The following is a 21,885-nucleotide window of genomic DNA, read 5'->3' on the forward strand; positions in this document are numbered from 1 at the left end:
CCCCTACAAACAAGGAAGATCAATTCAAGAAGAAAAGATATGAAGGATAGTCAAAGGCAACGGTTGAAGAGATGACAACCACCTCCGGGTAAATAGGGCACATTCCCTATTTACCAGGAAACCCTAAACGGCATAAAGGGAAATGAAGAAATGAAGTATAAATAGAAGAGAAGACAAAATCAGAAGGATCATTGGATACACTCTCATTCTCACCTATACTTTTATATTCTTAAGCATTATAATTTCGCCTGTCACGCCTGATATATCCATACTCTGTCAGGCTATCTAAAATCATAGTAACAATCACTCCTAGCTTGGTGCCCGTGGTTTTTTTCTTTATTCCCAGGGTTTTTCCACGTATAAAATCTTTGTGTCTTTGTTTATTAGTTGTTATTTCATTTAATTATACTAGTCAGGCGAGTTGTTTGAGTTAGATCACCCTACTTATAAATCCCTGGCAGGATATCCTAGATCAGTAAAATCCCTGTCAAAACACTTCCGCACCCTAAAACTTGTCTTTTGCCTTACACCTCTTGCCTCTCTCTCATTATCATTCGGTGGTGTACTAATTAAACTATGGTTTAGCCGTGTTGAGCCTTGTGTTTAAACTAATGTTTAAACCGTTGCTTTGTGTTGACCTTGTTATTATGATGCAACTATGGTTATCTTTCATGTGACGTCTCATGCATGATTATTCTGTGCCCAGGGGTAGCCTCTTATCGGTTTGATGATGTCAAGAGGGGGAAAAGGGAAATTCATGTTCTTATTACTTGTTTGTTGATTAATCTCTTGTTTTGTGGTAGACTAAGTATAATAGTAATCTTGCTCTAGGATTTGTGACCTCATAAGTTTAACTCACTACTTCTACCTTCATGATTATTTTTGGACTAACCATTTGAGGGGGAACTTTTTGGAACATTCATTTTATGAGGCTTGTCATTATCAAAGGGGGAATTTGTTAGAACACTTTTGTTGATGATGACATGCCTACTTTAACCTTGCTTTAAGATGTTTCATTTCAGAATTTAGCCCTCTTCCCCAATCAAGAATTAATCAATGTTCAAGGTCAAGAAGTGTTGATGAAGCTACCCAAGAATTGTGTTGTAATAAGAGTCACTTATGTAAGGGTAAGAGAGTATGGTACTAAGGCAACAGTAAGCAGGACTGTTGTTTAACAACGGTCTGCTTTCTAAGGCAACAGTAAGCAAGACTGTTGCTTTAGCTCATGTCACTTGAAGGAAGTCTTCAATTTAAAAAATACTCATATTTCCAAATACAAACTTCTATTTTTGAAATACTCACTTCTGATATTTGAATTTTATGAAATGTTGTTTTTTAAGAAAAGAATATTCCAATGGCATCTTTCAAAAGGTTTTATCTCAAAATGGCAATACATTTTATCATAGCTTTTGGAAAGAAGAACTTGTTTCTTTTCAAAATTATTTATCTAAAAATGTCTTCACTTGGTTGTCCACCTTGCCTTGACTGATTTTCAAATGCCTTTTAAAGATAATAACAAAGCTTCTTTTCTTCTTCAACCTTTGGAAAAATGCCCCCTTTTATGCAAACTTGGTTAAGTCAAAAATATTTGTTTTCTATCATATGTCTTAACCTCTAAACCCTAGTTTGTTTCCCTATAAAAGGAGCACTCTTCTCCTTCATTTCTTAAGACTTTCCTGAGAATTTCAAAGTGTTTTGCAAAATTATTTTCTAAAGAACTCAAAACTTTTCTTTCTTTTGCAAAATATTTCTAAGTCTTCCAGTGACAACAGTCTTCACTACTGTTGCCTTAAGTATTGCATTCTCTTACCTAAAATCGTTTGATCAATAAGTTGTCCTTATCAATTCTTTCATAGAATCAGTTTGAGGAAACTTGATCTTGTAAACATTCTAGTTAGAGTCTTGAGTTTCTAGACGGAGTAATCTTAGAACTCGTGTCGCAACCGGAGTAGGTTGTTGGTCCTTTTATTGTAAGTGTTTAAGTAGTCGGAGTAGATCACTTCACTTATTAATAAAAGAAGATTGGACGTAGGCCCTTAGAGTGTTGGCTGAACCATTTCAAAAATATCGTGTTGATCTCTCGTTACATTTATTTCCGCTGCGTTTATCTTACTTGTTCTTCACTTACGTTTTTATTTAACAACGGTTCTGGATACTGTTGCTTTTGGTCAGTAGCCTTAATCTATTGTGCTAAGACAAACAAGCAAAAGTCAGATCAACCGTTGCCTTACAATTCAGCAATCATTCTTAACAACGTGATACACTCTTAATAAATCGATTTATTTGATGTATCCACTTGTTCTTCATATCATTAATCAACTTTCTTTAATTCAATAAAGATAAAGTTGAATTTTTTTTAAAATAGTACCTAATTCACCCTCTCCCCCTCTTAGGTACTTAGAATCCTAAACTCTTCAGTAAGGATATTAGTATCTCAATAACTAAGTGAGAGACCATCTCTCATAAGTTAAGTTTTAGTATTTTACGAATTACGATGATAATCACCGAGGATTCTCATACGTAATTACGGAGTGTTTAATCAGATTTTTTTACCTTTCTTTAAACCTTTTTTGTTTTTTTTGCAATACATTTTATACTTCTACAGTACTTTTTGCTTAATACTTTCCATTTGATACCTTTATTGAAAGAAAGCTCTAAACCAAATTCTCTAAATTTCTAACAATACAATTCTCTCGATTAATCAAATTTCTTCAATTAAGAATAATAATTTGTAGATATCTAATTGATTTGTTAATTTTAAATTATGGATTATTAATGTGTTTTTGCCCCAAATTCAAACACAATTATTCAAACTAATTTCCCCAATTCACAACATCAGACACACCCTAGATTTCATCTTTATCCCCAAAGGATTTTTTGTCAAATCCAACCTTTAAAAAACTTTTTTTTTCCAAACATCACCTTTTAAAAAAAAAAAGTTTGTCGAACACAACCTTTAATAATTTTTTTTGTCAAACACGACTTTTTGGCCAGATTTTTGACCGCTTGCAATGGGGTGACTATTAGTCGATTTTTGAGATAACAAACGAAATCGGTTTGAGGTTGTTGAGTTTATGGATTCAAGTACCTAAGAGGGGGTGAATTAGGTACTATTTAAAAATTTATAACTTCAACTTTATTGAATTAAAGTGAGTTACGAGGACAAAAGAGATGGGAAGATACTTTGAATAATATTGAAAGACTAAACAAGTATCACGATGAATGTTTGCTGAAGTATGAAAGTAACAATCGTTCGATCGTAGCTATTTGTCTCGGTTTGTGGAATACGGACTGCGACCAAATGTGACAAGATGATGAACTATTATTTGAAGGTTTAAGCAAAGCACGACAAACAATAATAAAAGAGCAGCGGAAATAAAGTAAAACAATTGAACACGAGATTTTTGAATTGGTTCGGCAAGAAACTCAAGTGCCTACGTCCAATCTACCTTTTTATTGCTTTCTTTTAGTGATCTACTCCGATAACTAAAAGACCCTTACAATAAAAGACACCAACCTACTCCGGTTGTAAAGCTAGTACAAGAACTACTCTGTTCTTATGACAAGCTAACTCTCAACCTACTCCGGTTGCCAAGAGTTAAAGACTACTCCGTCCTAAACTCTACTAAAACACTTAGAATGTTATAAGATCAAGTTTCCATTAACATATTCTTAGCAAAGAATAGAGATGGACAACTTTTACAAGATCAACAATTCTTAAGCAAGAGAGTTTAGTATTATAAAGTAACAGTAGCCACGACTGTAACAACTTGAAGACTTTTAAAGGATTTTGCAAAGACTCACGATTTTTAAGCTTTAAAAACAATTTGCAAAGTTGGAAAATTATTTCAGAAAAGTCTTAAGATTTTATGAAGGAGAGGCACGTCTTATATAGAGAAGGTGAGTGAAGGGGTTGCTAGGGTTTTGAAGCGTCAAAGACCACACATGTGAAGGGCATTTGCAACCACCCAAAACTTGCACCAAAGAGGGCTCTTTTGCAAAGGCAAGAATAAAGAAAGAGTGTTTGAAAGATATCCTTAAAAGCTCATGCAAATTCAGAAAACAAAGAGAGAAAAGACAAGTCACATGATGACAAGTTAACACTAAAATGGCAAAAAGCATTTTTTGTTTTCTTAAAGAACCAAAGGGTTGAATTTGCATAAAGAGGTAATATTTTGAAAATAATAATAATTCAAACCACTCTTTATTGAAGGCCAACTCCTAATAAAAATCTGAAGTTTATCTTTGAAAAATAAGAGTCACGTGAAGAGATTTTTGAAAGATAAAAAGCTTCAAGTGTTACGAATTGTGGCAACAATCCAAGCAGCTGTTTACTAATGAAAGCAACAGTCGACTTGACTGTTTCTATTACTCTAAGATACTCTACTTTCTCGCTTGTACATTAGATGACACTAAGACTCAATACAATGGGATGATTAACAACTTTAACACTTCTTAATCCAAGCTTGATTTAATCATTAATCCTGAAAAGGTTAACTAAGATAGCACAAATCAAATGGGCATGTCATCATCAACCATAAGGAACCCAACAAATTCCCCCTTTGATGATGACAAGCCCCAAACGAATGTATAAGCAATGTAAACACCTTGATTCAAGATTTTAAACAAGCAAGATCAAATGAGAGAAGGGACAATATTACCTTACCTAAGGCAAGAGCTAAAATCAAACTAGCCAAGACAATTTTACATTGCCCCAAAACAAGATTCAAAACTAAGAAGGTTAGACAAGGCATTAGTTAATAAATATGCAAAGAGATTAAGAGCATGAGTTTACCTTTTCCCCCTCTTGACATCATCAAACGGATAGGGATGTCAAAAGCATTAGAGTGCAAATAATCATAAGAAAACGCAAGAAGACACATGTAAGCGTGACAAGGTAACAAAGTCAACATAAACATACGGTTTAAACATAAGTTCACCATAGTTCACCATGGCTAAATAGAGTTTAAAAACACACCACCAAGCATTAACATAACAAGTAAAGAAAATAATGTCTTAGAAGGGCACAATCATGGTGGGACAAAATGAAAAAGGGCACGGGCAAAGTCAAGGGGGCCGAGAAGGAAGGGATAGGCTAAGGGGAGGAAGCTTGTTCACCATCCGAGCCACTACCCAAAGGATCATCATCCACATGAGCATCATCACCAATTTCCTTTGTTGACACGAGGGTGGAGATGATATCCACCTCACCACGGATGAGGTCCACTGTGGAAGCAAGGGCCGAGATAGCTAAATCTTTTTTATGAGAATCTTGCTTAATCCAAGCACTTAACTCAGCCACGGCTTGAAGAACTTCCCGCATACTACCCGTGTTCACTTGACTAGATGACCCACCCTCCGGATCCTTCTTAATTTTCACCGAGATTAATTCATCATTTTCAACTTTGATAAGCATTTTCCCCATTTGACCATCACTCATAATGTCACACATGTCTAATGACCCCAAGCTAGTACTCACTAGTACCCCATGTGCCTTGAGCACAACCGACAACCACATTCCATAGGGCAAGTGAAGCATGCTAGAAGAGGGTCTACGAAGTTTGGTCGAAATAAGGTGAAAGCGCTTAAACATTAACCCAATCACGTTCACCTTTTTGTGAGTTGCAATATGGTAAATTAGGTATTGTTGGGCTATGGTGAGTTTTCCCCGATCACCCAAGGGATAAATTGATCGACACAACATATTAAAAATGATTCGAGGAGGAGGGGGTATTTGTGTATTACTCACTGGACCACAAGTGACGGCTTTGGGACACACAACTTGAGCAACATTAAGGGGTGAGGCATAAGGTAAATCAACCCATGTTTCGGAGGGGAGTTTGTCATAACCTCCGGTTGGGATATCAAGGGCAGTAGCAAAATCAAATTGAGAAAGTTTTAGAGGCTTACCATTCACCTTAGCCGTGAGAAATTCACCCGATTTGTCAATACGAACGGTTGCAAAGAATTGAATCACCTCACCCACAAAGACCGGTTCACGCATTTCCAGTAATATTTCCCAACCTTGAGCCAATATCATGTCACGGACAGTGTGAAAGGCGGGAGGCTCGAACCAAGTTTGGTTGTAAACCCGAGGAGAATGGATGGCCTTGGGATTCATCAGCCTCTCACAATTTTTGTAGATGGAGATAGGGAGATCGATGCTTTCGAGGTGATCCCAAACAAGAGCCAAATCCCATTTAGAGGTTAGGGAAACTGGATCTGAGGGAGAAAGGTACACAAGTTTCTTCTTTAAGGGTTTCGATTTTTCAAGGGTGGTTCACTGGGTGTTTCAGCAGGAGGATCAACAGTAGGGTTTTCAATGTTGCTTTGCTCGATATTTTCAGAAATGGGGGGTAATTTGGACGAAGAGGCTTTTTCTTTCCTTTTGTTGTTTTTCTTCGCCGGAATCGGGTTAGACTCGGCGGACTTGGTTGGATTTTCATTCAAATCAAACACAGTTTCTTCAATATCCTCGACATTTACCATGACCGGTTCAGTGACAGTCTCGGATGAGGAGCCAGCGACAGAGGTACCTTTCTTTCGACCGCCTCGAGTACGACGCCCAACCATAGCTGAGATGGGGATGTCGTCGGATGGTGGCGGAGCAGTGGAAGGAGGATTTGGAAGAGGGTTATGCTGTACTGGGTTTGGTTGAGGTGATGGAGATGGATTCGAGGTTGAGGTTTGTGGAGGAAAGGCGTGGGAGATTTTTTGTGAGGGCATGGTTTGAGTTGTTGTTGTCGGTGGGTTAGATGTGACAGGTGGGGATGTCATGTTTACTGGTTTGACGGGTATATGGGTATTGAAAGAGGTCTTGACCATGGTGGGTTAAGAGGTAGGTGAGATTTGAGGGAGTTTGTGGATTTGGGAGATGAAAAGATAAGTGGACGGGGGGAGTTAGGTGGGTTGTTCGAAGAAAATGGCCCAAATAATAAATGTGGGAGGTGAGGTAGTTGGCCCAACTAAACACATTTAATCACTCGAAATAAAAACGCAAGGTAGCATACAATAAACGCAAATTTAGATATGAGGTTGAGTGATTACCGACTCACGAATACGGTGTCAATTTTTGGTCTAAACATGATGTCAATGCACTTAGAATACTTAATAACATATATCCAATTTTAATTTAATCAATTAAGGAAATTTGTAAAACTCACACTAAAACTCACAAGCAATTAATTAACCCGATTTCTAGTCTAAATTTCTCAAAATGTTCTCTTGCAAGTGGCTTAGTGAAAATATCGGCAATTTGATTTTCGGTTTTGCAAAAGATAAGTTTAATATGTCCTTTTTCCACATGATCACGAATGAAGTGGTGACGAATATCAATATGTTTGGTTTTAGAGTGTTGAATAGGATTTTTGGAAATATTTATTGCACTCGTATTATCACACATTAAGGGAATGGAGTTAAAAATAATACCAAAATCCAAGAGTTGTTGTTTTACCCAAAGGAGTTGAGAACAACAATGTGCCGCACTAACGTACTCACTTTCGGCCGTAGAAAGAGCTACCATGTTTTGTTTCTTTGAGCCCCAAGAAGTCAAGCAAGGACCCAAGAACGTTGCAATTCCGGAGGTACTCTTTCTATCCACCGTGCACCCCACATAGTCCGCATCCGAAAATCCTATGAGATCAAAAGGACAATGTAAGGGGTACCATAAGTAAAGATTTTGTGTTCCAATCAAATACCGAAGAATTCGTTTAACAGCTTTGAAATGTGATTCTTTCGGATTTGTTTGGAACCTAGAACATAAACAAACACTAAAGAGAATGTCGGGACGGCTTGCGGTCAAGTAGAGAAGTGAGCCTATCATACCTCTATACACCTTATCACTAACATTCTTACCGAGTTCATCTTTGTCCAATTTGGACCCGGCTACCATAGGTGTATCATGAGGCTTACCATTAGTCATCCCAAATTTCTTAAGCATTTCCTTAATATACTTTTATTGATGGATCATGATTCCATCCTTTGATTGCTTAATTTGGAGCCCAAGAAAAAATCCTAGCTCACCCATCATGCTCATTTCAAACTCCGATTTCATTAGTTCCGAAAAATATAAGTAAAGGAGTTCATTTGTTGCACCAAATATAATGTCATCAACATATACTTGTACAAAAGAAATGTTAAATCTGATCGTGACTTTAAGAACAATGTTTTGTCAACGGAGCCTCTTTTAAAACCATTTTCAATAAGAAATTTAGACAATCTATCATACCAACACCTTGGTGCTTGTTTTAAACCGTAAAGAGCTTTGTCTAGTTTGAAAACATGGTTAGGCAAGTCATTGTTCTCAAAACCCAGTGTCTGCTCTACAAAGACATCTTCTTCCAAATATCCATTTAAGAAAGCGGTTTTGACATCCATTTGAAAGAGTTTAATGCCTTTGTGAGCCGCAAAAGCTATAAGCAATCATATGGCCTCAAGTCTAGCTACCGGTGCATAGGTTTCATCGTAATCAATACCCTCTTGTTGGTTATAACCTTGCACCACTAGTCTAGCCTTGTTCCTTACAATTTCTCCCGAGTCATCAAGCTTGTTGCGAAAGACCCACCTAGTACCAATGACGGTACGATTAGGCGGTCTAGGGACTAAGTGCCATACCTCGTTTCTTTTGAATTGATTGAGCTCTTCTTGCATAGCAAGCAACCAGTCTGCATCAGTCAAGGCGACTGTTACATTTGAAGGTTCAATTTGAGATAGGAAGGCATTGTGGGCACAATACTCATTGAGATGAGCGAGATTGTTGAGGGATGATCTTGTTCGAATTCCCGAGTTGAGATCACTTGTGAGATTAGTGAGTGGATGAGAGCTTTGATGTTTCCACTTCTTTGGAACAATGGTTTCTTGTTCCCCCTCAACAGCATCAGTCACAGTGACTGTTTCTTTTGGCCTGGAAGGATCTTCATCCTCACTGTTTTGGATTGCTTCAGTTCTGGAGGTGGAGGCAACAGTCGTTGGGTCTGTTGCTTCCAGAGAAGAAACAGTAGCAGAGGTGCTACGTGTTCCCCCTGAGTTGCTGATCTCCTTTGAAGGTGACAGTCCCTGTGTCTGTTGCAATTCAGCGTTGGGAGTTTCTTCATCCTCGAACACGAAGTCCTTTCGAACAACACCAATCTCAAACTCATCATCCTCATCCTCATCATCATCATCATCCATGTTTTGTACCTATCCAAGCACACTAGATTCATCAAAAATGACATGGATGCTTTCTTCAATTAACAAGGTTCGTTTATTGTAAACTTTATAGGCCTTGCTATGATCGGAGTACCCAATAAATACTCCTTCATCACTACGTGGATCGAACTTACCCAAGTTGTTTTTACCATTGTTATGAACAAAACATTTGCTTTCAAAACATCTAAAGTATGAAATGTTGGGTTTTCTTCCACGTAGCGACTCATAGGGAGTTTTATTCAATATACTCCTTATCATGACACGATTATGAATATAGCAAGCGGTATTTACCGCTTCGGCCCAAAAGTTCTTAGGCAACTTACTAGATAATAACATTGTTCTAGCCATTCCTTCAAGAGTTCTATTCATCCTTTCAACCACACCATTTTGTTGTGGTGTTCTAGGAGCCGAGAAGTTATGGTCTACACCATTGTCATCACAATAAGCACCAAATGATGAGTTTTCGAATTCGGTTCCGTGATCGGTTCTCATTGAAACAAGTTTTAAACCAAGTTTATTTTGAATCTTTCTTAACCAAATTAGAAACTCATCAAATGTCTCATCTTAGAGCTTAGGAAGAGTGCCCAAACGAACCTAGAGTAATCATCAACAATGACACACACATAACGACCACCACCTCTACTTCTAGTTCTCATTGGTCCACACAAGTCGATATGTAAAAGTTGCAAAGGTTGAGATGTACTCATAATTCTTTTGGATTTAAAGGAGCTTCTAACATGTTTGCCTCTAGCACATTCATCACAAACTTTATCAAAATCAAACTTTATATTAGGAATGCCTTCAACTAGGTCAAGTCTTTTAAGGATATTAAGAGTTTTTGTACTAACATGACCAAACCTTTTATGCCATAACCAAGGATCATTGTTCATTAGACTCATGCAAGACATGGTGTGACCGGATAGAGAGTTCAAATTAGTTAAGCAAACATCTTTGACACGTCTTCCTTCGAGTATTAGTTCATTAGTAGTGGCATCAAATATTCGACACATATTAGCACTAAATTCTACAAAATTACCCTTATCACAAAATTGAGAGATGCTAAGGAGATTATGTTTCAAACCTTTGACAAGCCGCACATTGTCGACACAAAGTAAGGATGACTTAACAACTTTTCCAATGCCAATTACTTCACCTTTCTTGTTGTCACCAAACCTTACCGTGCCACCATCATATGCTTTAAGTGAGAGAAATTGGCTTCTATCACCCGTCATGTGACGAGAACATCCACTATCCAAGTACCAATTGCGGCCGCCTCTCACCAAGCCCTACACAAAATTAGTTTTTGAGTTTAGGAACCCAAATGAATTTGGGTCCCTTTTTGTGATCAACATAACTTGTGGTGTCTTTCTTAATGCTCATTTGCTTTAATGTTTTGGTATTCTTGTCAATGTCATCAAACCGTTTTGTACATCCATTGAAAACATGACCTTTGTCACCATAATAATTGCAAATGATGTATTCGGGAAGACCCACGTATTTCCTTCCTCTAAAATCGGTTTTAGGCTTCTGGATGCAACAGTCAGTCTGACTGTTCCATTTGAAGCCCAAACCAGCAACTTTATCACATTTCTCGGTTTGATTCGTGAGGAAGTTTAACACGGTTTGACTTCCTTCCCATTTTTCAGTGATGTTCTTAGCATTAACAAGTTCATTGGTCAAGTCATTGACACGTGAGAGGAGATGCAAATTCTTTTCTTTTTCTCTCTTGAGTTCATCATTGTTAACACTTTCTATGGACAATCTTTTCTCAATAATGAAGTCATGGGTGTGGTTATTAAGTTTAGACACGAGATATATGATTCTTTCTTTGGGCTCTTCATATTTAGATGTCATCTCGTCAAGTCTTTGGTTTAGATCAACGATTTCATCGGATCTATGATGAGGAGAAGACCTAGAAGTGCTACATTCGGGCATACCTTTTTGAAAGAAAGTAAGCCTATCATGGAGGACTTCTATTTCATTCTTGAGACAAACAACCTCACCCTTAAGACACGTGTTTTCATTTTCCAAACATTCAATCTTTTCTTTAGACTTGTCTAAATCCTTGTCGAAGCAAATGATCTTAGACACTTTTTTCTCTTAAGTCTACAACTTCAACTACAAGGTCATAGATCTCATTCTCAAGAGCATCTTTGTCCTTCAAAAGATCATCACGTTCCTTGGTTAGTGAGGAAACTTGCATCACCAAGGTAGTGTTGACATTTTCAAGGTCAGAGACGTCCGTGGGTGTCAACCTAAGACGCTCTAGTTCTTTAGTCAAATGTTTGTTTAACTTGTTGACTATTTTAACTTCATCATATGCCTCAGAGGTGACAAGCATTCTGTCTCTGTTGCTTCCAGTTCATTTTTCAGATTAAAGTTCTCTTGAGCAATTTCCTCAATCTCATTTTGCATTACCTCAAGTTTATCATTTTGAAACCGACACTTATCAAAAAGTTGGTCAAGAAGCTTACATACTTTCTCTTTGGAGTAAGTTCTAGCCTTGGCCTTTAGATGATTTACCTCGTTGTCGGAATCGGAGTCGGAATCGTCAAGGTTAGCCATGAGGCATCTTAAGTGTTCAAGTTTTGAGGTTTTTGAGACTTTTTCTTTACCATGATTTGCAAGACACATTTTAGCCTCAAGTTCCTCCTCGATGAGTTCCTCATCTTCCTCGGAGTCGGACATTCCCCAAATAGCACTCATCACTCTATGTTTATAGTCCTTTTTAACCTTTTCTCTTCTTTCCTTTGATTTTATTTCTTCCCACTTGGGACATTCTTTAATTTGGTGAGTTTTATCACCACATTTAAAGCATCCCACGGTGGAGTTAGGTCGTTTCTTAGGAAAGCGTTTTTTTAAGTAATTATTAGTGAACCTTTTGTTTCCTTGTCCATTGACCAACCCGGCTAGATTCCTTGTGAACATAGCAAACTCGTCTTCCTCCTCATCTTCTCCATTACTTGGAGAGGATGTGAGGGCGAGACTCTTTCCCTTTGATGACTCACTAGAATGCTTATCGAGGTTAAACTCGTGAGCCATTAGTGATCCCATTAGTTCATGAAGAGATAGGGTTGACAAGTCTTTAGCTTCCTCTATGGCGGTGACATTAGGTTGCCATTTAGGGGTTAGACTACGAAGGATTTTTCGAATGATGTCCTCGGACTCGAAATTCCTTCCTAGACTTTTAAGCTCATTAATAATACAAGAAAAAAGTGAAGAGAAACTATTTAAGGACTCGTCTTTTGACATTCTAAACATCTCATATTGTTGCATGAGAAGATCAATACGGTGTTTTCTTACTTGGGACGTCCCTTCATAGGCAAGTACAAGGGAATCCCAAATAGATTTTGCCGTAGGACATCCGGAGATTCGACTAACTTCCCCCTCACCAACACAACGTTGAAGAATCGACATTGCTTTGGAATTCTTTTCGGCAAGCTTGAAGTCGTTTTCATTTTAATTTCTTTCCTCTTTTGTCTTGGTGAAACCGTTTAGAATATCGGTTTCCTCAATGGCAAGAGGTCCATTTTGGATGATGTTCCAACATTGATAATCAATACTTTTGATGTAATGTTCCATTTTGAGTTTCCACCATCCAAAATTCGAACCGGTAAAGACCGGGATCTTGGAGTGCTTCTCGGAATCCATTACCCACGAATCAAACTCTAAGGCGATTAGCCTTGATCAAGAGCACGAGGCTCTGATACCAATTGTTGAGTTTATGGATTCAAGTACCTAAGAGGGGGAGGGGGTGAATTAGGTACTATTTAAAAATTTATAACTTCAACTTAATTGAATTAAAATGAGTTACGAGGACAAAAGAGATGAGAAGATACTTTGAATAATATTGAAAGACTAAACACGATGAATGTTTGCTGAAGTATGAAAGTAACAATCGTTCTGACTGTAGCTATTTGTCTCAGTTTGTGGAATACGGACTGCAGACCAAATGTGACAAAGATGATGAATCACTTACTCAAGGTTTACGCAAAGCACGACAAACAATAATAAAAGAGCAGCGGAAATAAAGTAAAACAATTGAACACGAGGTTTTTGAATTGGTTCGGCAAGAAACTCAAGTGCCTACGTCCAATCTACCTTTTTATTGCTTTCTTTTAGTGATCTACTCCGACAACTAAAAGACCCTTACAATAAAAGACACCAACCTACTCCGGTTGTAAAGCTAGTACAAGAACTACTCCGTTCTTATGACAAGCTAACTCGCAACCTACTCCGGTTGCCAAGAGTTAAAGACTACTCCATCCTAAACTCTACTAACACACTTAGAATGTTATAAGATCATGTTTCCACTAACATATTCTTAGCAAAGAATAGAGATGGACAACTTTTACAAGATCAACAATTCTTAAGCAAGAGAGTTTAGTATTATAAAGTAACAGTAGCCACGACTGTAACAACTTTAAGACTAAAATGGCAAAAAGCATTTTTTGTATAAAGAAGAAATATTTTAAAAATAATAATAATGATGACAAGTTAACACTAAAATGGCAAAAAGCATTTTTTGTTTTCTTAAAGAACCAAAGGGTTGAATTTGCATAAAGAAGAAATATTTTAAAAATAATAATAATTCAAACCACTCTTTATTGAAGGCCAACTCCTAATAAAAATCTGAAGTTTATCTTTGAAAAATAAGAGTCACGTGAAGAGATTTTTGAAAGATAAAAAGTTTCAAGTGTTACGAATTGTGGCAACAATCCAAGCAGCTGTTTACTAATGAAAGCAACAGTCGACTTGACTGTTTCTATTACTCTAAGATACTCTACTTTCTCGCTTGTACATTAGATGACACTAAGACTCAATACAATGGGATGATTAACAACTTCAACACTTCTTAATCCATGCTTGATATAATCATTAATCCTGAAAAGGTAAACTAAGACAGCACAAATCAAATGGGCATGTCATCATCAACCATAAGGAACCCAACAGAGGTATTCTTAGGCTCGTTAGAAAGGTGGGAGTACAAGTTTTTCAACGGTTGATAACACGGTGGTCAAAGATGGCCTTATGTGGGGTAGATTAGTGTGTAAAGTAAGGTTGGTCACAAAGGGTTGATGTAAGTTAAAGTAGGATTTTTCGTGGGTCAATTCACTCCCCTCGAACCACCACTTGCAACCAACGATCACCGCAAATAACACAACTACGACATACCTTGCACTTCCCTCAACCTAAATACCTAATTTCACACCAAACAATACATCATAACCCCATTAAAGATCTATGAAAAACCCCCTGACCACCCGTTGTAAACCCGACTTACCGCCCTTTCTCTGACTAGCCTTCTTTTACGCGCCAATCGACCCCACATAAAGCCACATTTTACCACCGTGTTGACAACCCTTGAAAAGTCTCTACTCCCACCTTTCCAACGAGTCCAAGAACACCTCAAACCGACCTCGTTTCCTATCTCAAAAATCAACTAAAGGTCACCACATTGCAAGTGGTCAAAAATATGGCCAAAAAGTCGTGTTTGACAAAAAAATTTATTAACGGTTGTGTTTGACAAACAATTTTTTTTTTTTTAATGGTGGTGTTTGGAAAAAAAAAAAAAAATTTAAGGTTGTCCTCAAATTCCATAAATCACACAATTATAAGGTCGAACACCACCAACATCTTAATTCTCTCCACGAAATTTAACAGCACGTCAGCATTGATCGAACTAATTAAACTAATTTCCTCTTTTAAGCAAACCTTAGATTTTCAATTTCTGCTCAAATCTGGTTGTGTGTGTGTGTGTGGGGGGGGGGGTGTGGGTTCGTTGGGAACGGTTATTGCAGACACTAGCAAATAGGTCGTCATCGGGAAAGGTTATAGACTTCTGTTGGAGGTTTGGTGGTGGGATGGAGGGGTGTTAAATGGTGGGTAATTTCAATTCCACGTGTTGTTTTTTCTTCTTATTTTTGTTATATCTTGCACCGTACAAGAGATGAAAGGAGAGGAGAGAATGAGATTCAGGGGTATTTTTGTCATATGTGTACTGCACGTTGAGTAAAAAATGTATTGCGAAAATCAACACATTAAGTGAAAAGAAAACTAATAAAACGGAGTTGACGTAAAATTATAGAAAAAAAATTAAGGTCGTTAAGCTACCTAGCGACTTAACCCCAAGTCGCTCAATAGTTAAGCGAGTTATTACGTAGCATAATTTTGTGCATCCATATCATACATGGATCTATTTTATATAATTTCTTTCATATGAACCTCTTTTCTATTATAAGTAGTGTTACTCATACACGACTTTTACTAAATCATACATGCATTAAACAATTTTACCCCTCTCCTATTTTTTTTATCACATTTCTAATTCTCCGCCAACTATACCACTATCTACTACCACCTATATTACCGGCTTTTCCAACCCAACACCCACTACCGCATCATTACCGCCTACAAGAGGTCGGGAGTTAGTGGCATCGTCACCGCAACTTGGAACGAAAAGAAAATAAGAGAAAGACGTCTAAAGGAGTTGAAGTCAGTTGACCTAATCTGACCTATTATCCCAGTCAATCAACCTATGAGCGATTTCGATCGACATGGTTCATCCTTAAAAGAGAGGAAAGGAGACCCCAAGTCTTTTCTCTACCCATTTTCCAATTTGTTCATCTTCTTCCTCTATTCTTCTCCACATCAAAGATGATCTCTTTTCCTCTCTTTTAAGTAGACCCCACTACTCATTTTCTCTCTTATATGGTATTTCGGCCAAGACAAAGACATCCTCCATTTATAGAAGATGTTTTCTTCTTCCTCTTCAAAGAGGATGCAAGGAGTATGTTGGCACATTGATGGGGACATCTTCTTAGCACTCTCTCTCATTTAAGAGGACGATCAATTCTTTTCAATATGGGTGCTCTAAGCACAAGAAGAAATCAGGTGGACGGGTCTTAGAAGCCCATTGTCATGTCCTTACTAGCGGAATAGGACATGCGCTAATTAAGGCTTTTAAACAACAATGGCCTTCGATGTATCACACGAATATGTGAATGACAAACAATTACGATGCAAAACTCATAGGAGTGCGGAATATTAAAAAGTATATGTTGATATGAAGTAATGTAGATTTAATATAAGATAAATGATGCATGCCTATTATTCTTCTATTTTTTCATGCTTTTCTATGCATTTTAGATGATTATTATTTTGCTATTTCCTCGCATTTGCTACCTTGGGTATGTGTTATAACTTTTGCAAGTTATTTTCCCAAAGTGCGTGAATTCAAGCCGAATTACTACCATAAGAGGTGAAATAATATTGGTGATATGTAGTTGGTTAAAAGTTAGTTAGGTATTAGTTATAACTAACTAGAGTTAACCGACTTATAACTAACCAAATCATTGTTAGTTAGGTTGTTCATCAACTGTAAATATGAGGATTGCCTCAACAAATTGTAACAGATTTTATTATTACAAAAATCTAATAATAACAAAGTTTCAAGATTCAGAGCTATACAATATTGTTACATAGTTTACTTCTCTATTCTTCTCTATCCTTCGTCTTCATCTTCATCACTTGTTCACCTTGTATCCGCCATTACTGTAGAACCTCTGGTTTCTTCATGGTATCAGTATACAGTACTCCATTCCTGGGTATTATTCTTCTATTTCCTGCATAAATAAAACAGGAGTAGAGGTACTACTCTTACGCTTCCGCACTATTCCATTAATTGATCTTTTGCTTCATTTTTTTGATCTTTTTCTATCAATTCTCTTATTTTTCATCATGCCTGAGTCTATTGCATCTGATTCTTCACCAAATTTCGATTATTATGATGATCCTTTATATTTGTCTACAAATGATCAAACTTCTGCTACTTTGTCCTCTTCTTTGTTTAATGGTCATGACTTTTTGGGCTGGAAAAGGGAAGTTCTTATGGCTTTGACAGCGAAAAACAAAGATGGTTTTATTGATGGTTCTTGTTCCATGCCCCCTAGTACTGATAAGCGTCATAAACAATGGAAGAGGTGTGATTTTATGGTAATGAGATGGATTTCCAATTCTATAGACAAGAGTCTTCGTGATAACTTCAAGTATGTTGTTTCCTCTAAAAATCTTTGGGATGATTTACTTGAGAGATTTGGTGTGTTTAATGCTCTGGAAGTCTATCAAATAACTAAAGATTTAGTGGCTGTATCCCAAGAAAATATATCTCTTGTTGAATATTACAGCAAGATGAAAAATCTATGGGAAACACTTGAGTCTCTAGATCCTTTACCTGTTTGCACTTGTGGAAAAGTGAATTTGTGTACCTGTACTTTGCTTAAAAGAATTGTTGAAAGGGAAAACAATGCCAAAACCATACAATTTCTCATGAATCTTAATAGCAGCTATGATGGGATTCGTACTCAGATTTTATCTCTTGAGCCTTTGCCTTCAATCAATAAGGTTTTAGCCTTGTTACAAAAGATTGAAAGACAGAAACAGATCACTGATACTGTATTTAGTCTGACCGAGTCCAATGCCTACGCCAGTTTTAGGCAGTCTGATCAGAAGATGATTGGTTTCCAAAAGACTGGTGAAGCATCTACTACTGTTAAGCATTGTGACCACTGCAATAAGAATGGGCATACTAGCGCCACTTGTTTTGGTTTGACCAAATGCCCTCATTGCAACAAAACTGGGCACAATCCTGCCAATTGCTTTGTGATTAGAGGTTTTCCTGGTGATAAAAATAAGGGAAAAGATAAAGCTCCCACCAACTATAAGTCTACTGTCCCAGCTAGAGGAGTTAATTCAGCAGATCTTTTGCCAGAGTCACCATTAGAGGATTCTTGCTTAGATACTATTTCTCACAATGACTCCAACAAAATCAATGCTGTTTCTTCTGTTCTTACTTCTGAAGTCTTGGATGGTCTTGTTACTTCTGTTGTTGATCAGGCTCTTAAACAAATTTCTGATCAACAACCTGCTTTATCCAGTGCCAATTTTGCAGGTATGATCTCTCCTTATTCTCATGTTTTTACAGTTTGTAAACCTTATTATACCAGTACCTGGCTTGTTGACTCTGGAGCATCAGACCATATGACTTACAATATTGATCTTTTGTCTGATGTCCATGTTTTTGCCAAGCCTATTAGTGTAGGACTCCCTGATGGGAGTATTAAGTATGTTCATAAGAAGGGAACTGTTAAGCTTACTCATAATATTAAACTGACTAATGCTTTCTATCTTCCAGATTTCAGGCAAAATTTATTATCCATTAGTAAATTGCTTGATAATAATAACTTGTCTGTATTGTTTACTTCACTTGGATGTGTTTTTCAGGACCTTTCAAATGATAAAATTGTGGCTAAGGGGAAGAGAATTGGAGATCTTTATAAATTTCTGACTAAACCACTGAGTAGTAGTTCCACTGCATTAGTCAATAAGATTAGTAGTCTTGTAAATAAAAAGTTTCAGCTCCTTAATATTCCTACTACTGGTCAAGTATCTTCTTTGTCTGCTATAAATAGGTCTGTTGATTTGTTTCATTTCTGAATGGGTCATATGTCTGTGGATAAATTCAAATATGTACCAGCTTATGAAGATATAATAAAGAAAGCAGATTTTCTTTGTCAGTCTTGTATTCTTGCAAAACATCATAATCTTCCTTTTCCTGTTAGTACTAGTAGAACAGTTCAATGTTTAGATTTAGGTCATATGGACATTTGAGGACCTTATAAAACACCATCAATGTCTGGTGCCAGATATTTTTTGACCATCATAGATGACTATTCTAGGAATACCTGGACTATTCTTTTTCAAACTAAAGATCAAGTTTTTAAACTTATTAAAGATTTTTTAGCTTATGTTAAGACTCAGTTTAAAGCCCAAATAAGATTTCTGAGATCTGATAATGGGACTGAGTTTTTGCAAGAGCATTGTGGTTCTTTGTTTAAGGATCAAGGCATATTACATCAGACCGGCATAGTAGGAACCCCTCAACAGAATGGTAGGGTGGAAAGAAAACATAGGCACTTGTTAGAGACTGCAAGGGCACTTAGATTTCATGCTAATTTACCTATAAAGTTTTGGGGTGACTGCCTGTTGACTGCTACTTATTTAATAAATCTTATGCCAACACCTGTTATCCAAAATAAAACTCCATTTGCTTTACTCTTTCAATGTGAGCCTTCTTATGAGTAGTTAAGGGTTTTTGGTTGTTTATGCTATGCTACAATGCCTCCTACCTTTACTGATAAGTTTGGGAGTAGGGCAAGGGAATGTGTGTTCCTTGGTTACCCACATCAACAAAAAGGTTACAGGATATATGACTTACAATTGCATAAGGTGTTTATTAGTAGGGATGTGGTATTCAAAGAACAGGTTTTTCCATTTGCAAAGGACAAGCCATATGAGGAGTTACAGATTACAACTTGTGATCTGGTTAACCCTGCCTCTTCAACTGTCATTATTCCTATTCCTTCAACAACAAATTCTCAGAATCCTGAGAATGCACTATCATCTGAATCAACACTTAATAATGATGTGGTTCCACATCAAGATCAACCTCTACAGCCTAAACCAGTGAGAAAGTCATCTAGACAAACTCAATTGACATCAAGGTTGAGAGGATTTCAGTTTAAATTACCAGGGCAGCATTCTAGTACTGGACATGTACATGCTTCAGTTTTTCAAGCCACGGTTCTGGAATCCTTGCAGGACTGTCCACCAGATTTTGTGAATTTTATGTACAATGTGGTACTAGAACATGAGCCATATCATTTTAAACAAGCTCAGCAAGATCCTAGATGGCAAGAAGCCATGTCCAAGGAGGGACAAGCTTTAGAAGCAAATAAGACTTGGGAGCTTGTTCCTCTACCAGCAGGGCACAAGGCCATTGGATCCAAATGGGTCTATAAGATCAAATACAAACATGATGGTTCTATGGAAAGATTTAAAGCTAGGTTAGTTACCAAGGGTTTCAACCAGGTGAAGGACAAGGATTATAAACACATCTTTTCTTCTGTTGCAAAGTTTACAACAGTGAGAGCTTTATTGGCTATTGCTGCAGCAAAGGAGTGGCCATTATTTCAGTTGGACATTAACAATACTTTTTTGCACGGTTTTTTGGATGAAGAGGTCTATATGAAACGTCCAGAAGGTTATGAGGTAGGACAAGGTCTGGTTTGTAAGTTAAAGAGGTCCTTATATGGACTTAAGCAAGCTTCTAGGCAATGGAATAAGAAATTGACTAGATTTCTACAAAGTCTTGGTTATATTCAATCCAAGAATGATTATTCACTTTTTACAAAAAAGAATGACACTGATAATTCTTTTACAGTTGCATTGGTGTATTTAGATGATGTGTTGCTCACTGGTACTTCACTTACAGAAATAGACACAGTCAAGCATATTCAATCCAAGAATGATTATTCACTTTTTACAAAAAAGAATGACACTGATAATTCTTTTACAGTTGCATTGGTGTATTTAGATGATGTGTTGCTCACTGGTACTTCACTTACAGAAATAGACACAGTCAAGCAACAACTGCATACAGCCTATCTATTAAAGATCTTGGTCTAGTGAGGTACTTTCTTGGTCTGGAAATCTCAAGGACTGCAGATGGCTTGATGATAAATCAGAGGAAGTACATCATGGACATTCTAAAAGATTTGCAAATGGAGGAATGTTCTTCTGCTAGATTTCCAATGCAACAAGGCTTGAAATTATCAACAGATCAGGGTGAACTGCTTAAGAATCCTGAGCAGTATAGAAGGCTCATAGGTAGACTTCTATATTTGAATATGTCTAGACCTGACATATCTTATAGTATACAGCATTTGAGCCAGTTTGTTAGTCAACCAAGGACACCACACTTACAGGCTGCTTTACATGTAGTTAAGTATCTAAAAGGGACTATCCATGCTGGTTTATTTTATAAAGCACACCCAGATCTGCATCTCACAGCATACAGTGATGCAGATTGGGGACAATGTGCATTCTCTTGTAAATATCTCAGTGGGTATTGTGTTCTGATGGGCCAGTTATTGGTGTCTTGGAAGAATAAGAAACAAGTGACAGTGAGCAAAAGCTCAGCAGAATCAGAATACAGAAGTCTGTCATATACAACTTCTGAATTAGTTTGGCTAGCTTCTTTATTAAAGGATCTGGAGGCAACAGTGCATCAACCTATACCTCTCTATTGTGACAATAGGCAGCTATGCACATCACAGCCAATCCTGTCTTTCATGAAAGGACCAAGCACCTAAGTATTGATTGTCATTTTGTTCGTGACAAGCAAAATCAAGGCTTTCTGATTACCAAACATATGAGGACAGGTCTACAATTGGCTAACATTATGACCAAGCCTCTTGGGGCAGTTCAGCATGTATTTCTTTCATCTAAGCTTGGACTGAAGTTTCAAGACAGTCCAGCTTAAGGGGGGTTTATTGGTGATATGTAGTTGGTTAAAAGTTAGTTAGGTATTAGTTATAACTAACTAGAGTTAACCGACTTGTAACTAACCAAATCATTGTTAGTTAGGTTGTTCAGCAACTATAAATATGACGATTACCTCAACAAATTGTAACAGATTTTATTATTACAAAAATCTAATAATAACAAAGTTTCAAGATTCAGAGCTATACAATATTGTTACATTGTTTACTTCTTTATTCTTCTCTATCATTCGTCTTCATCTTCATCACTTGTTCATCTTGTATCCGCCATTACCGCAGAACCTCTGGTTTCATCAAA

General features: G+C 37.2%; 1 protein-coding gene across 1 annotated transcript; it reads left to right on the forward strand.

The window, feature by feature from the left end:
• Positions 1-16,926: 16,926 nt before the first annotated feature.
• On the forward strand, positions 16,927-18,681 carry LOC141632000 (uncharacterized). Its single transcript, XM_074444597.1, has one exon. The coding sequence runs from the start codon at positions 16,927-16,929 to the stop codon at positions 18,679-18,681; it is 1,755 nt and encodes a 584-aa protein (XP_074300698.1).
• Positions 18,682-21,885: the final 3,204 nt, after the last annotated feature.

Source organism: Silene latifolia, chromosome Y (genome assembly GCF_048544455.1).
Source record: "Silene latifolia isolate original U9 population chromosome Y, ASM4854445v1, whole genome shotgun sequence".
Lineage (NCBI taxonomy): Eukaryota > Viridiplantae > Streptophyta > Magnoliopsida > Caryophyllales > Caryophyllaceae > Silene > Silene latifolia.